At 57.2% G+C, this 14,363-nt stretch overlaps 2 protein-coding genes across 7 annotated transcripts; both read left to right on the plus strand.

Annotated features, from left to right (window-relative positions):
- The first annotated feature begins 569 nt into the window (after positions 1-569).
- Positions 570-9,385, plus strand: LOC102565135 (cytochrome P450 2A13-like). 3 transcript variants are annotated; one of them, XM_059717960.1, is made up of 13 exons: positions 570-804; positions 1,107-1,269; positions 1,666-1,815; positions 2,077-2,237; positions 2,688-2,864; positions 3,343-3,484; positions 4,262-4,449; positions 4,664-4,805; positions 5,209-5,336; positions 6,864-7,005; positions 7,340-7,500; positions 8,819-9,018; positions 9,299-9,385. In XM_059717960.1, the coding sequence occupies exons 1-12, from the start codon at positions 625-627 to the stop codon at positions 9,014-9,016; spliced, it is 1,932 nt and encodes a 643-aa protein (XP_059573943.1). In that variant the 5' UTR covers positions 570-624; the 3' UTR covers positions 9,017-9,018; positions 9,299-9,385. The 3 variants fall into 3 exon arrangements, with proteins under 3 accessions (XP_059573943.1, XP_059573945.1, XP_059573944.1); XM_059717962.1 differs by lacking the exon at positions 9,299-9,385 and having other exon boundaries at positions 8,750-8,909; XM_059717961.1 differs by lacking the exon at positions 9,299-9,385 and having other exon boundaries at positions 7,340-8,909.
- LOC132243329 (cytochrome P450 2A5-like) lies at positions 2,824-13,672 on the plus strand. Of its 4 annotated transcripts, XM_059717964.1 has the most exons (6): positions 10,336-10,423; positions 10,886-11,057; positions 11,280-11,458; positions 11,819-12,006; positions 12,627-12,768; positions 13,103-13,672. In XM_059717964.1, the coding sequence occupies exons 2-6, from the start codon at positions 10,891-10,893 to the stop codon at positions 13,300-13,302; spliced, it is 876 nt and encodes a 291-aa protein (XP_059573947.1). In that variant the 5' UTR covers positions 10,336-10,423; positions 10,886-10,890; the 3' UTR covers positions 13,303-13,672. The 4 variants fall into 4 exon arrangements, with proteins under 4 accessions (XP_059573949.1, XP_059573947.1, XP_059573946.1 ...); XM_059717966.1 differs by lacking the exons at positions 10,336-10,423; positions 10,886-11,057 and adding an exon at positions 2,824-2,878 and having other exon boundaries at positions 11,317-11,458; XM_059717963.1 differs by lacking the exon at positions 10,336-10,423 and having other exon boundaries at positions 10,677-11,057.
- The last annotated feature ends 691 nt before the right edge of the window (positions 13,673-14,363 follow it).

A 14,363-nucleotide genomic window follows, 5' to 3' on the forward strand; every position in this document is an offset into this window, starting at 1 on the left:
CCACATGTCCATAACAATGCCCAACCTGGGGGCCTATTTCTCCTGCTGCTAGTGACAGGAATCTCTCCCATGTCAGCAAAGGAGCTAGGTGGAAAGAAGGGGGCAGAGAGTGGAGAACTCTCCCACTCCTGCCTATCTTGGTTTGTATCCATGAAACCTCTGTGGCTTTATGCAGGGCAACAGCAGCAGGGCTTTGTCTTGGAGCTGCCCTACGCCCCTCCATGAACTGCTCCCAGTCTGAGGGACTCTGGGGCAAGACTGAGGTCTCTCTCCATGTGTGCCCAGAACCTGGTTCAGTGACTCTTCCAGGAGAGGCATTTACAAAGCTGTGCAGCCTGGAGCTGATGGGCTGGAAGCTATTTCACCACAGTCCAGCATCATCTGTGAACCAGGTGCAGAAACACTGCATGGTTGTAAAGGGCACAGCTTTCAGCATGCTACTGCAGGGAACCCTGAGATTTCACCTGGACTCTGTTACCACCTAGTTAGTACAGGAAACCAAATCCCATTTACACAAACAAGTTATGTAACCAAGATTTTTGTGCTGGCACTGCAGGAAGTGGGGACAAAAGTCAGCTCTCGAGCCAGTCGAACACCATTCCAGGACCAAGACCGCCACTGACCATGGATTTCCTCGGTGCTGTTGCCCTCTCCCTCACCATCTGCCTGACCTGCCTCATTCTCCTCTCGACATGGAAGCAGATGCAGGGGCGTAGCAAGATGCCACCGGGGCCCACACCCCTCCCACTCATTGGAAACCTGCTGCAAGTTGACACCAGCAACATGCTCAAGTCACTCATGAAGGTGCAGGGGTCTTGCTGGGCATGGGTTCCCCAATTCCCATCAGGGCCCACCCCCATGGTGCTTTGAGGGGTTACTGGGGGAAGGGAGGGGAGGTCAATCAGGAGCTGTGGGGCAGAGTTTGTGGATGATGTGAAGTGGGAAGATGCTTGCAGGTAAGAGGCATTGAGAGGGAAGGGCTGTGGAGTGTGCGGGGATGGGGAGAATGGGAGGTGGGGGTGTGGGTAGGAGGCAGCTGGGCTGGGTTGTGGGGATGCTGGGGCTGTGTGGGGAGGTGAGGTCCTCAGTGTCTCCATGTCCCACAGCTCAGTGAGAAGTACGGCCCTGTCTACACCATCCAGCTGGGCACGCGCCGTGTTGTGGTGCTGTGCGGCTACCGGGCCATAAAGGAAGCCCTGGTGGACCAGGGTGATGAGTTTGGTGGCCGTGGGGAGCAGGCCACTTTTGACTGGCTCTTCCAGGGCTACGGTCAGTGGTGTCCACAAGAGGGGGGTGGGAGCAGCTTCTGGGACCCCAGCAGAGCCAAATCAGCACGGCTCCATTGCCTCAGTGCTGATCTGCCCCAGATGGGAGCTCAGCCTGGTGTCGTGGAGGGGAGGTTCCCAGTCAGTGCCTCACAGGAACCGGCTGGGCCACTCAGGGCAGCAGCAAACTCCTTTGCTTCATTTGTGCTGCTGCAACTCCCACCACAAATCTGGGGTATTCCAGTCTGGTGCCCTGGGAAAGCACCGGTGCTCAGCTCTCCTGGGAGGGGGAGGAGGAGAGGGACCTGCTGGGACCTTCTCAGCCCTGACAGCAAGGCCAGCTTGGGTTCCCAGAAGCCCCACAGCTCAGTGCACACACTCCCCTTCTTCAACCCTGCAGGTATGGCCTTCGCCAATGGGGAGCGGGCGAAGCAACTGCGTCGCTTCTCCATCACCACCCTGCGCAACTTTGGTGTGGGCAAGAGGAGCATTGAGGAGCGGATCCTGGATGAAGCCCAGTACCTGCTGGGGGCACTGCAGGACACCAAAGGTGGGTCACACCAGCTGCCCTGAGCTCAAAGGTTGGCAGGGCCCCAGCGGTAGCCAACACCATAACCCTGGTGGAGTTGATGTGGTCACATCCACCAAGGGCACATTTCTACTTTGGCCTGTTGCCTTCAACTCTGGTTTACCCCAGTGAGAAGCCTTCTCAGCAAATCTCAGGGGCAGCCCCTGAGGCAGGCACCGGCCTTTGTCCAAGCTAGCTCCACCACAGCCCTCCACAGAGATCTCTTCTCATCCCATGTCCCAGGCCTGCCCTTTGACCCCACCTACATCCTGAGCCGCACAGTGTCCAACATCATCAGCTCTGTCGTCTTTGGGGACCGCTTTGATTACGAGGACAAGGAGTTCCTCTCCCTGCTCTACATGATGCTCGAGAGCTTCCGCTTCACCAGCACATCCTGGGGGCAGGTAAAAGTGCTTTGTGTGGGTGGCTGGGCAGCAGGGGCCAGGACCTGTCCTCAATCCCCTTCCTTCAGAGAGAGGTCAAAGGGAGCAGTGCATGGGGACAGAGAGCCTTAGTTGTGTAGTGAACTGATTAGTTGGAAATCGCATGACTCGGATGCAGTAGAGCAAGGAGGGAGGGATGGGAATCCCAGGAGCTGGTGAATGGCTAGGAAGATGGATAGATGGGAAGTTAGCTAGTTAGCTAGGAAGGTGGTTGGATGGATGGATGGGTGGATAAGACATATTTAAACACACACACATGCATGTACAAGAAAGAACATATGGGGAGGGATGGATACCAAGGGGAGAAGGGCTGAATCATTGGAAACGTCCCACTGTGGATGGACAGAAAAATGGACAACCTGTCCACAAGCCCATGATCCAGGCTCAGGTAGTTCTTGGTTCCTCTCCCAGCTCTACGAGATGTTTGCAGGTGTCATGAATTACCTACCTGGCCCCCAGCACAAGGCCTTCAAGATGCTGGTGCGGCTGGAGAAATACATTGAGAAGAAGGTGAAGGCCAATGAGGAGACCCTGGACCCCAACTCCCCACGGGATTTCATTGACTGCTTCCTCATCAAGATGCACCAGGTGCTGGGCGGGGGGTGGCAGATGAAGCAGGGAGGGACTGCAGGGAAATCCAGAAAAACCCCGTGGGATGTGGCCTTCTTTGGGATGGAGGGGCAGGAGGCTGCTTGCATGGGAGGTCTTCTCCTGATCTGCATTAATTGCACGCAGTAATTGGAGACAGGCTGAGTTTCCTGGGGCATTGACCCTGGATTTTCTTTCTTCGGTGGACAGAGCCAAGACCTTGGTCCCAGTAGCGCCTTTGGCTGTGCCTCCCCCAGTGAATTCCATGGTCAGTGCTGTCTTTGGCTCCATTTGGGAGTCAAACATTGCCCTGTTCATGTACGATGGGAAGGGGGAGTCCCCATGTCTTCACAAGAAAGGTGGCTGCTTCTCCAAGGTCTGCCCTGGGCTCCATCTGCCAAACTCCTCATCTCTGCATTCAGAGATGCACAGGCCTAGAAGGAGCCTTCCCTTCTCCTCGTTGCCATCTCTCCTTTAGGAAAAGCACAACCTGTCCTCTGAGTTCTTCATGAAGAACATCGTCCTCACTGTGCTCAACGTGTTCTTCGCTGGGACAGAGACAGTCAGCACCACCATGCGCTACGGCTTCCTCGTCCTGCTCAAGCACCCGGAGATTGAAGGTAACAGCGTGGGTTGAGGTCAGTGCCGTGGCTCCCCCAGCCTCATGGGCATTCACGCTGGCTTTGGGTCGACACCCCCAGCTGCAGTCCAGCAATGAGACATCAAGAGCATGGGTTTCACACAGACATGGTGTGGTGTTAAACAGCCAAGCGGTATAAGTTATGTCCTTGTAGTTCAGCCTCCAAGGGCCAGAATCTGGCCTACTCCTGGGGGCAAATTCAGCATTCCCAGCCAATGGCCCAGGGATCCCAGCTGGTTTGCAACCTTAGTCCCTCAAGTTTCTGGAATGGGCGTCAGGGCTCAGATTCTGACCTAAGTGACCTTTTGGTGTAAGTCTGGAGTGATCCTTGCTTATAGGGGGGTCCAGGGCTGGGTTCTGGGCTCAGTGAGACCAGGGAATATCCTCAGGGGACATCGTGAGACCTACCAGCTCCAGGGTGCAGGTGGAAGGATGGAGTGCAGTAGAGGCAGCTCTGCTTGCTGGCATACAGCTGGTAGAGGAATATGTCCACTTCCCCTGCCACTGCAGCTCAGTGATTGGCCACAGCTAGGAAAAGGGACACGATCAGGGAAGTAGGTATGGGTGGAAGGGCACTGCCGTCACCACCTAAGGAGGCTCCATGTGACAGAGAAACCTTGTGACTGCTGTGACTCCTTGGGGAATAGTCGCCACCCAGCTCCAGAGTCCCACCCCATCACACCCATGTGGACAGTCTGGGCTGGGCACCATGCTGCCTCGAAAGCCCTGCCCTGAGGCTCGGCTCACGTCTCTGCAGAAAAGGTGCATGAAGAGATTGACCGGGTGATTGGCCGGAACCGCAGCCCCAGCATCGAGGACCGGAGCCGCATGCCCTACACGGACGCTGTCATCCATGAGTTCCAGAGGTTCTGCGATATCATTCCCTTGGGCCTGGCACGTCGCATGACCAAGGAGACCCAGTTCTGGGGCTACACCATCCCCCAGGTGTGGCTAAGGGGCTCCTCGGGTGAGTGGCGGGGCTGCATGAGACCTCCAGTGATGGCGTTTACCTCCTGGTCCAGTCTCCAAGTCCTCTCACCACTGTGAGGAGGTTTGTTCTCTACTCCCATTGCAAATCCATCCCCATGGCAAATCTGGGCAGAAACAAGGGGAGGTTCCTGTGCCTACGAGGCCTGTCTCATGGCGCTGTCTCCCCCAGGGCACCGAGGTGTTTCCACTGCTGGGCTCGGCGCTGAAGGACCCCGAGTGCTTTGAGAGACCTGAAGCCTTTGACCCCGGGCACTTCCTGGATGAGAAGGGGCAATTCAAGAAGAACGAGGCTTTCCTGCCCTTCTCCATTGGTACGAGTCCTGCACTTGGCACAGAGCCAGAGACAGCCATGACTTCCCCTCCTTCCACCAGCGCTGCAGCAGCTACCCATGTACTGAAATCTTCCAAGGCCCCAGTCCCTGTGATCTGGTTGCTTTTATCTTGTGCAAGCATGTTGCACCTTCCCCTCTTCTGGGTTTCCAACCAACCGTCCATACTGCTCCCATCAGTCCTGGGCTGCCCCTGCCTGAGCCCTGCCACCCTGCCCAAGTGCAGGAGGGCTGTCCCCAATGATCTGTAAGGTCCCTGCTAGCTCCTAACATCTATGAAACTAGACCAGTGTTGCTAGGTAGGTTGAGGCAGGCTTGAGATTCCCCCTTCCCATGGGCCCTGGATCCGGCGCGAGGCCCTGAGCTCTCCATCCTCTGCCCACAGGGAAGCGGTTCTGTTTCGGTGAGATGCTAGCTCGCATGCAGCTCTTCCTCTTCATCACCAGCATCCTGCAGCACTTCCGCTTCGAGTCTCCCATAGACCGCCAGGACCTCGACATCTCCCCGAAGCTGGTGGGCTTTGCCACCCTGCCCCGCGACTACAAGATCTGCCTCATCCCACGCTAGGGGGGGCCTCAAAGCAGTTTGGTCTGTGGGGAGGGGGGTAGAGGGGAAGAGGGGGTGCAAATAGAGGAGCCTTCATCAGGCCGAGCGTGGGACCCTGGGACATTCTGTCATGAAATCTCATCCCCTAAATTCTCCCTCTCGTCCCACTTGGCACGGATCAGGCACCAACACAGCTCCATGGCTTCAGCTTCTGTCCCTGTGCCTTGCTATTGCTGTTCACTTTTCTGCAAGAAATGTGGTAGGAAGGAAAGGTGTAACGGGACAATCTTCAGGGCTCAGCACTTGCTGAATTTGGGAGCTGGTGGAAGGGGAATCCCCTTTGGTTTTGTGCCTTGCTGTGACCTGTCAATGAATGTGGTCCATCATTGAAATCCGTGGCCTTGGCTTATGCATGGGGCTGCCCCAGGTGGGTATCTCTCCAATAAAAGCTTCCTGCCCCTTTGCTTCCCACATCTGCTGCCTTCCTTGTTCATGTTTGATCTGAAGAAACAGTCCTACGGGAAGGAGAGGTGCATCTCAAGCTGGCAAGGTTGACGTGATGGCCAATAGAGGATGGGCTGAGCTCAGCTCTCCATGGAGACTGGAGCTCCTGGGGGCAGCCTCTCTCTCCCTCTGCCACAGAGACCATTGTCTGAGTCAGGGTCTAAGGAGTAGCCCATGGCAGGCCCTTGTCTCCGGCAGGGTCTGGGCAGGAGCAAGATGTGCCCCTATCTCAGTCAGGCCCTGATGGGGCAGCTGCAGCACATGCAGGTCGTCTTGGAGCTCACCAGAAGGGATTTGAGATGTTCAGGGCACCTGAAACAGCTCTACCTCTACCCCCATATTGTGTTCCTACCAGCTGTCCAGGGCAGGCTGCTGATAGGTGCTAGTTGGGCAAGCTTCTCAAGGGGCACTGGAGACCCAGCTCATGTGCGTGAGAAACCACGTGCTGACAGGAGAAGCTGGGGTTCAACTGTGAGCTGAATTTATGCCAGAGAATTTATGCCATCAGTTTCTGTGGATTCTCCTGGGTCAGGTACCCCCAGTTGCACACCTGGCCCCAGATGGGCACGGTGCTATATGGACACAGAGCAGAATGGTTGGTTTGGATAGGGCTGATCCCACCTCAGGCAGGGGGTTGGACTAGACGTGACCCCTCCCCATCAGTCCCACTTCTCTAGGATTGTGATGCCAGGCCCAGCCCCAAAGAGCCCGTGCTAAGAGAGTTTGAGCCGAGACTGCAGGGTTGAGTGATGAGTGTGTGCGGTGGGGGCCAGGCCTCCTGGGTCTATTCCCCCGGGGAAGGGGGGAGGAGGCAGGTCTGTTCAGCTAACACCAAACACCAACAGACCTGGCCTTTGCACTGTGCTGTTGCAAGACCCTGGAGCTTTGCCCTGAGCTGCTCTGCAAAGCTGTCCCCTTGGCACACCACGTGAAGACGTGGAAGGGCTCCCAAGCCCCGTGAGGCCTGTCTCATGGCGCTGTCTCCCCCAGGGCACCGAGGTGTTTGCACTGCTGGGCTCGGTGCTGAAGGACCCCGAGCACTTTGAGAGACCCGAAGCCTTCGACCCCGGGCACTTCCTGGATGACAAGGGGCAATTCAAGAAGAACGAGGCCTTTATGCCCTTCTCCATTGGTACGAGCCCCATGGCCATGCTCAGTCCAGATCCAGCGAGGCAATGGTCTGTCTCTCTCTCTCCCTGCCTTCCTCCTCCTCTCTCAGAAGCTCTGGGGGAAAGCAGCAGCTTCTCACCTGCTTCAAGTTGCCACGGCCCCCGTCACCATGTTGATCGTGTGCAAACACATCGGCCCTTCTCTGCCTGGCGTCTGCCCAAGTGTCCACAATGTCCCAAGAGCGTGCAGCTTCCCCTGGCTCTCAACCAGGCCAGCCCTTGCCAGCTGGGTTTGTGCAGGCTTGAGAGCCCCCTACCTGGGTACCAGGCCCTGAGCTCTCCATCCTCTGCCCACAGGGAAGCGGTTCTGTTTCGGTGAGATGCTGGCTCGCATGGAGCTCTTCCTCTTCGTCACCAGCATCCTGCAGCACTTCCGCTTCGAGTCTCCCATCGACCGCCAGGACCTCGACATCTCCCCGAAGCTGGTGGGCTTTGTCAGCCTGCCCTGCAGCTACCAGGTCTGCCTTATCCCACCTTTCCCTGCTCCTTGCCATCATCGTTCACCTTTCAGTATGAATCGTGGCAAGTGGGTAGGGTGGAATGGGATGAGCTTTGGGGCTCAGCACTTGCTGATTTTTGGGAGCTTGTGAAAGGGCTGTTGAAATCCCACCCTTTGGTTTTTAGTCTTTCTGTGATCTCTGGCAACTGTCATTGAAATCTGTGACCCTGGCTTATCCCTGGGGATGCCCCAGATGGGTTTCTTGTCACTAAAAGCCTCCTACCCCTTTGCTTCCCCCATGTCTCCTGCCATCTTTGCACATCTTCGATCTGAAGAAACAGGCATTGGGGAAGGGCAGGGACAGCAGGCAGGGATGACATGATGTCCATTAGAGGAGGGGCTGAGCTCAGCTTTCCATTGAGACCAGAGCCCTTGAGGGGAGGAACTCTGTCCCTCTGGGTCCTTGCAGCATTGTGCACGACAGAGGTCATAATCTGGGGCTGGGCCTCAGTAGTGGAACAAGATGGACCCTAATCTCTGGCAGGGTCTGGGCAGGAGTGAGATTGGCCCCCGTCTGAGTCTGGCCCTGATGGGGCAGCTGCAGTACCTGCAGGCTCTCTCAGACGTCACCAGGAAGGTTTTGAGATGTGGGTTTCAGGCACCCAGCACAGAGCTACCTCTAGCCCCAGGGTGTGTTCCCACCAGCTGGCCAGGGCAGGCAGCTGATAAGCACCAGTTGGACAAGCTTTTCCAGGGGCACTGGAGACCCAGCTCATGTGTTCAAGAAGTCACGTGCTGATGAGAAGGCTGGAGTTCAACTTTGGGCTGAATTTATTCCAGGGAAACACAGAGGAAGAGCCTGGCTCTGAGGGGTGGGAGCCACTGCAGAAGCCTGTGCTTCCCTCCACTGACTGCCATGCACTCTGCAGTTAGGCCAGCATTTAGCCATGTGGTGCAAGAGGAGGGTTTGGCCCCATCCAGCTAGAACCCATGAGGCTCCGATCCCAGTTACCCTACTTCTACCTAATGTGCACTGCCCCTGGCTCCTCTGCTTCATCATTACAGGAAGAATCCCTGGCAGGGGGCTGGGGCTGGGGCTGGGGCTGGGGCTGGGGCTGGGCAAGTCAAGAAGTGCTGTCTTCAGATTTGTAAGGCAATAACAAACCTCATGCTGGGGCCCTGTGTAAACCTGAGCCGGTCTGTTATCTCTGTCCCTGCCTGGTTTGGAAGGAAAACAGCTCATTTAGAAAAACAAGTTTTGCAACTAGGATGCCTGAGCTGGGAGCCTCCAGACAGGGATATAAGACATCTCTCGACCCGGTCAAACACCATTCCAGGACCAACACTGCCACTGGAAATGGATCCCCTCAGTGCCATCGCTCTCTTCCTTGCCATCTGCCTATCCTGCTTTATGCTTTTATCGACATGGTGGCAGATGCAGGGACGCGGCAAGATGCCACCGGGGCCCATGCCCCTCCCACTCATCGGCAACCTGCTGCAGGTCGACACCAGGAATGTGCTCAAGTCATTCTTGAAGGTGCAGGGGCTATTGCTTGGGGGTGGGTTCCAATATTCCCAACCGCGCTTCTCCATAGTTCCTTGGGGTGATACTGGGGTTGGTGGGGGGGTTGAGCAGGAGAGATGGGGTAGAGTTTGTGAATGGTGTGAAACACGAAGGTGCTTGGAGGTAAAAGCTGTCGAGGGAGAAGGGCTGTGGAGTTTTTCGGGTGGAGAAGGAGGATAAGAGGCAGGTGGGCTGGGCTGAGGGGGCCCCAGGGGCCGTATGAGGCCAGCTCCTCAGTGTCTGTGTTCTGCAGCTCAGTAAGAAGTATGGCCCAGTCTACACCATCCACCTGGGCCCACGCCGGGTTGTTGTGCTGTGTGGCTACCAGGCTGTGAAAGAAGCCCTGCTGGACCAGGACGAGGAGTTTGGAGGCCGTGGGGAGCAGGCCACTTTTGACTGGCTCTTCCAGGGCTACGGTCAGTGGTTTCCACTACAGCGGGGTGGGGGGGACTGCTGGGACCCCAGTTAGGCTATTTCAGCAGGGCTCCACTGCCAGGTGGGAGCTCAGCCTGAGGCGGGGGGAGGAGGGGTGGCGGTGAGCGCTTCCTAGTCGGTGCATTACAGAAACTGGCTAAACCACTCAGGGTAGTGGCAAACTCCTTTGCTTTGTTTGTGCGGCTGCCGCTTCCACCATGAGTCTAGGGCACTCCAGTCTGGTGGGCCAGGAAAGTGCCAGTGCTTGGCTCTCCTGGGAGGGGGCTGGGGACCTGCCTGGCTCTTTCCAGCCCTCAGAGCAGGGGTAGCTTGGAGTCCCAGCAGCCACTCAGTTCCCCTCAATCACTAGATGTCCTCCCCATGTCCTCCTCCTCCCCCAGGTGTGGCCTTCACCAACGGGGAGCGGGCGAGGCAGATGCGCCGCTTCTCCATCATGACTCTGCGCAACTTCGGCGTGGGCAAAAAGGGCATTGAGGAGCGAATTCTGGATGAAGCCCAGTACCTACTGGGGGTGCTGCGGGACACCAAAGGTAGGTTGCACTGTCAGACCTGAGCTAACAGGCAGGCAGTGCCCCAGCTGTAGCCAGTGAAGTCAGTGTGGCCACATCCACTGAGGACACAATTCCAGTTTGGTCCATTGGCTTCAACTCTGGTTTACCCCAGTGTGAAGAGGCCTTTTCAAACCACCTCAGCAGCAGCCCCTAGGACAGGCACTGGCCTTTGGCCAAGTCCCAGCTCTGCCACCTCCCTCCACAGAGATCCCTTCTCATCCCATGTCCCAGGCCTGCCCTTTGACCTCACCTACATCCTGAGCCGCACAGTGTCCAACGTCATCAGTTCCATCATCTTCGGGGACCGCTTTGATTACGAGGACAAGGAGTTCCACTCCCTGCTCTACATGATGCTCGAAAGTCTGCGCTTCACCAGCACATCCTGGGGGCAGGTAAAAGTGCTTTGTGCGGGTGTCTGGACAGCAGGGGCCAGGACCTGTCCTCATCCCCTTCCTTCAGAGAGAAGTCAAAGGGAGCAGAGCATTGGGACAGAGAGCCTTAAGTGTGCAATGAACTTTTTGGCTTGGAACTACATGACTGATGTGCAGGAGAGTGAGGAGGGAGGGATGGGAATACCAGAAGCTGGTGGATGGACAAGAAGATTCATACAAGGGATGTTAGCTAGGAAGGTTGATGGGGTGGATGGATGGATGGATGGATGGATGGATGGATGGATGGATGGAGAAGAGACATTTAAACACACACACATGCATGTGGGGAGGAATGGATGGGGAGGCAGAAGGGCTGGATTGTTAGAAATGGATGGACAGATGGATGGACAGCCTGTCCACATGCCCACGAGGCAGGCTGCAGGGGTTTCTGGTTCCTCTTGCAGCTCTACGACATGTTTCCAGGCATCATGAATTACCTGCCTGGCCCCCAGCATAAGGCCTTGAAGCTGCTGGCAGGGCTGGAGAAGTACATGGAGAAGAAGGTGAAGGCCAATGAGGAGACCCTGGACCCCAACTCCCCACGGGATTTCATTGACTGCTTCCTCATCAAGATGCACCAGGTGCTGGGCGGGGGGTAAGGAAGGAAGAGCGGGGGAAGCTGCAGGTGAATTGCATGGGCAGCATCTATGATTCCAGGATCGACTGTCTCCATTTGATTTACAACATTGTGCTGCTCCTGTGCTGTGGGAGGGGGCTCCGGGGCTGGGACCCCTTGGGGATCTGCAGCAAAGGCAGCTGCTTGTCCCAGGTCTGACCTGGGCTCTGGCTTCTAGACTCCTCAACTCTGCATTCCCAGTGTATCAGGACTCCTCTCTGCTGCCTGCCCTCAACAGGAAAAGCACAACCCATCCTCTGAGTTCATCATGAAAAACATTGTCCTGACGGCCGTCAACGTGTTCTTTGCTGGGACGGAGACAGTCAGCACCACCCTGCGCTACAGCTTCCTCATCCTGCTCAAGCACCCGGAGATCGAAGGTAACATGGCGTGGTGCAAAGAGAGCAGGACATCAACCCGGGGAAGGTTGAGGCGGGTGTGTTGGCTGCCTGCCATCCACGTGCAAGGGCACTGGCTCTGGCTGCCATGAGAAACCCAGCAGCGGGATGGGAATCACATGGGTCTCGCACTGACGTGATGATGTCACCTCGCGTTGGCTCACACGAGTGCCACGCCAAGGACAACAGGCAGCTCCGCGGACTATAGAGCAGACCCCAGGCTGCTCTGATGCTCACAAGAGCTTTATCACCAGGAAGGAAGAGCTCCTCTTCCTCCCCTCCCACCCCCAGCCAATGGTCTTGAGCTCTACAGTCTCCAGAGATCAACCAATGTCTCTGCAGAAAAGATCCACGAGGAGATTGACCGGGTGATCGGCAGGAACCGCAGTCCCCGGATCGAGGACCGGAGCCGCATGCCCTACACGGACGCTGTCATCCACGAGTGCCAGAGGTTCTGTGACATCCTCCCCTTGGGGGTGTCCCGCCGGACAACCACGCAGACCCACTTCCGTGGCTACACCATCCCCCAGGTGCGGCTCGTGGGCTCTCGGGGTTCAACAGTGGCTGGGGTGAGGCCTCCAACAACAGTTTGGATCCCCTGATCACACTGTGCCCGCTGCATGGACCATGCCCAGATCGATCCTTCAAGTGACAAGTGTTTGTTTCTGTGGATTCTCCTGGGTCAGGAACCTGCAGTTGCATCTCTGGCCCCAGCTGTGCACGGTGCTGTACGGACACGGTGTGCGACCCATGGCTGGTTGTTTTGGATAGGGCTGATCCCACCTCAGGCAGGGGGTTGGACTAGACGTGACCCCCCCATCAGTCCCACTTCTCTAGGATTGTGATGCCAGGCCCAGCCCCAAAGAGCCCGTGCTAAGAGAGTTTGAGCCGAGACTGCAGGGTTGAGTGATGAGTGTGTGCGGTGGGGGCCAGGCCTCCTGGGTCTATTCCCCCGGGGAAGGGGGGAGGAGGCAGGTCTGTTCAGCTAACACCAAACACCAACAGACCTGGCCTTTGCACTGTGCTGTTGCAAGACCCTGGAGCTTTGCCCTGAGCTGCTCTGCAAAGCTGTCCCCTTGGCACACCACGTGAAGACGTGGAAGGGCTCCCAAGCCCCGTGAGGCCTGTCTCATGGCGCTGTCTCCCCCAGGGCACCGAGGTGTTTGCACTGCTGGGCTCGGTGCTGAAGGACCCCGAGCACTTTGAGAGACCCGAAGCCTTCGACCCCGGGCACTTCCTGGATGACAAGGGGCAATTCAAGAAGAACGAGGCCTTTATGCCCTTCTCCATTGGTACGAGCCCCATGGCCATGCTCAGTCCAGATCCAGCGAGGCAATGGTCTGTCTCTCTCTCTCCCTGCCTTCCTCCTCCTCTCTCAGAAGCTCTGGGGGAAAGCAGCAGCTTCTCACCTGCTTCAAGTTGCCACGGCCCCCGTCACCATGTTGATCGTGTGCAAACACATCGGCCCTTCTCTGCCTGGCGTCTGCCCAAGTGTCCACAATGTCCCAAGAGCGTGCAGCTTCCCCTGGCTCTCAACCAGGCCAGCCCTTGCCAGCTGGGTTTGTGCAGGCTTGAGAGCCCCCTACCTGGGTGCCAGGCCCTGAGCTCTCCATCCTCTGCCCACAGGGAAGCGGTTCTGTTTCGGTGAGATGCTGGCTCGCATGGAGCTCTTCCTCTTCGTCACCAGCATCCTGCAGCACTTCCGCTTCGAGTCTCCCATCGACCGCCAGGACCTCGACATCTCCCCGAAGCTGGTGGGCTTTGTCAGCCTGCCCTGCAGCTACCGGATCTGCCTCATCCCACGCTGGGGGGGGGTCTCAGAGTAGATGGGACATTGGTGCGGGGTACAGGGGAGGAAGATGGGGAGCACATGCAGAACCCTGGGATGGTCTGTCATGAGAGCTCATCCCCTCAGTCCTCCCTCCAACCCCACTTGTCACGGCTCAGGCACTGGCACATCCCCAGCTCCTTTCCCTTCCCTCTGCTATGGCCTTTCACATTTGTGCATGAATTATGGCAAGTGGGAACGGTGGAGTGAGATGAGCTGGTTTTGGGGTTGCCAATGAAAGGGTTGTGTTGAAATCCCATCTTTGTAGGGGGGCAGTCTTGTTGTCACCTCTGGGGTCCATCATTGAAACCAATGGTTCTGGCTTATGTATGGGGGTTTCTCTCCAATAAAAGCCTCTCGCCCCTTTGCTTCCCCTGTCTTCTGCCTTCCTTGTTCAATCTGAAGGAAGAGGCCTTGGGGAAGGACAGGGACATCTCGAGCAGCCAGGGTCGATGTGCTGTTCAATAGAGGAGGGACTGAGCTGTCCACGGAGCCTGGAGCTCTTGGGGGCAGGGACTCGCTCTCTCTGAGCCCTTGCAGTACTGAGCACCACAAAGACCATCATGTCCTTTAGGGTCCGAGCAGCGACTCAAGGTGGGGGCTAGTCTCTGGTCGGGTCGGAGGAGGAGCAGGACTGGCCCGTGTCTCATTCAGGCCTCGACGGGGCAGCTGCAGCACGTGCAGACTGGTCTGAGATGTGGGTGTCCGGCGCCCAGCGCAGAGCTACCTCTAGCCCCAGGGTGTGTTCCCACGACCTGGCCAGGGCAGGCAGCTGATGCACACTAGTTGGGCAAGCTGTTCAAGGGGAATCGGAAGCCCAGCTTGTGTGTTTGTGAAGCCACACGCTGATGGGAGAAGGCTGGGGTTCAACTGTGGGCTGAATTTATGCCCGGGAAACAATGACAGCCCGGCTCCGAAGACGGGAGTCGTTCTGGGAGCCAGTGCTGCCCTCTGCCAGCTGCCGTGCTCCCTGCAGGCCAGCAAGCACTTAGCGGTACAGGGCAAGGAGAGGGTTTGGCCCTGTCCAGCTAGGACCCAGGGAGCTCCGATCCCAGTTCC

The sequence above is a fragment of the Alligator mississippiensis genome, chromosome 15, assembly GCF_030867095.1.
Source record: "Alligator mississippiensis isolate rAllMis1 chromosome 15, rAllMis1, whole genome shotgun sequence".
Taxonomy (NCBI): Eukaryota; Metazoa; Chordata; order Crocodylia; family Alligatoridae; genus Alligator; species Alligator mississippiensis.

What these genes read in the sequence shown, in the direction of transcription:
- LOC102565135 (XM_059717960.1), top strand. Translation starts at nt 625, where the DNA reads ATGGATTTCCTCGGTGCTGTTGCCCTCTCCCTCACCATCTGCCTGACC. An exon ending in CTGGCTCTTCCAGGGCTACG is followed by an intron (nt 1,270 to 1,665) that starts GTCAGTGGTGTC and finishes TCAACCCTGCAG; the next exon opens with GTATGGCCTTCGCCAATGGG. An exon ending in CAAGCACCCGGAGATTGAAG is followed by an intron (nt 3,485 to 4,261) that starts GTAACAGCGTGG and finishes ACGTCTCTGCAG; the next exon opens with AAAAGGTGCATGAAGAGATT.
- LOC132243329 (XM_059717963.1), top strand. Translation starts at nt 10,759, where the DNA reads ATGGGGAGGCAGAAGGGCTGGATTGTTAGAAATGGATGGACAGATGGA. An exon ending in CACCAGGTGCTGGGCGGGGG is followed by an intron (nt 11,058 to 11,279) that starts GTAAGGAAGGAA and finishes CTGCATTCCCAG; the next exon opens with TGTATCAGGACTCCTCTCTG. An exon ending in CTTTATGCCCTTCTCCATTG is followed by an intron (nt 12,769 to 13,102) that starts GTACGAGCCCCA and finishes CTCTGCCCACAG; the next exon opens with GGAAGCGGTTCTGTTTCGGT.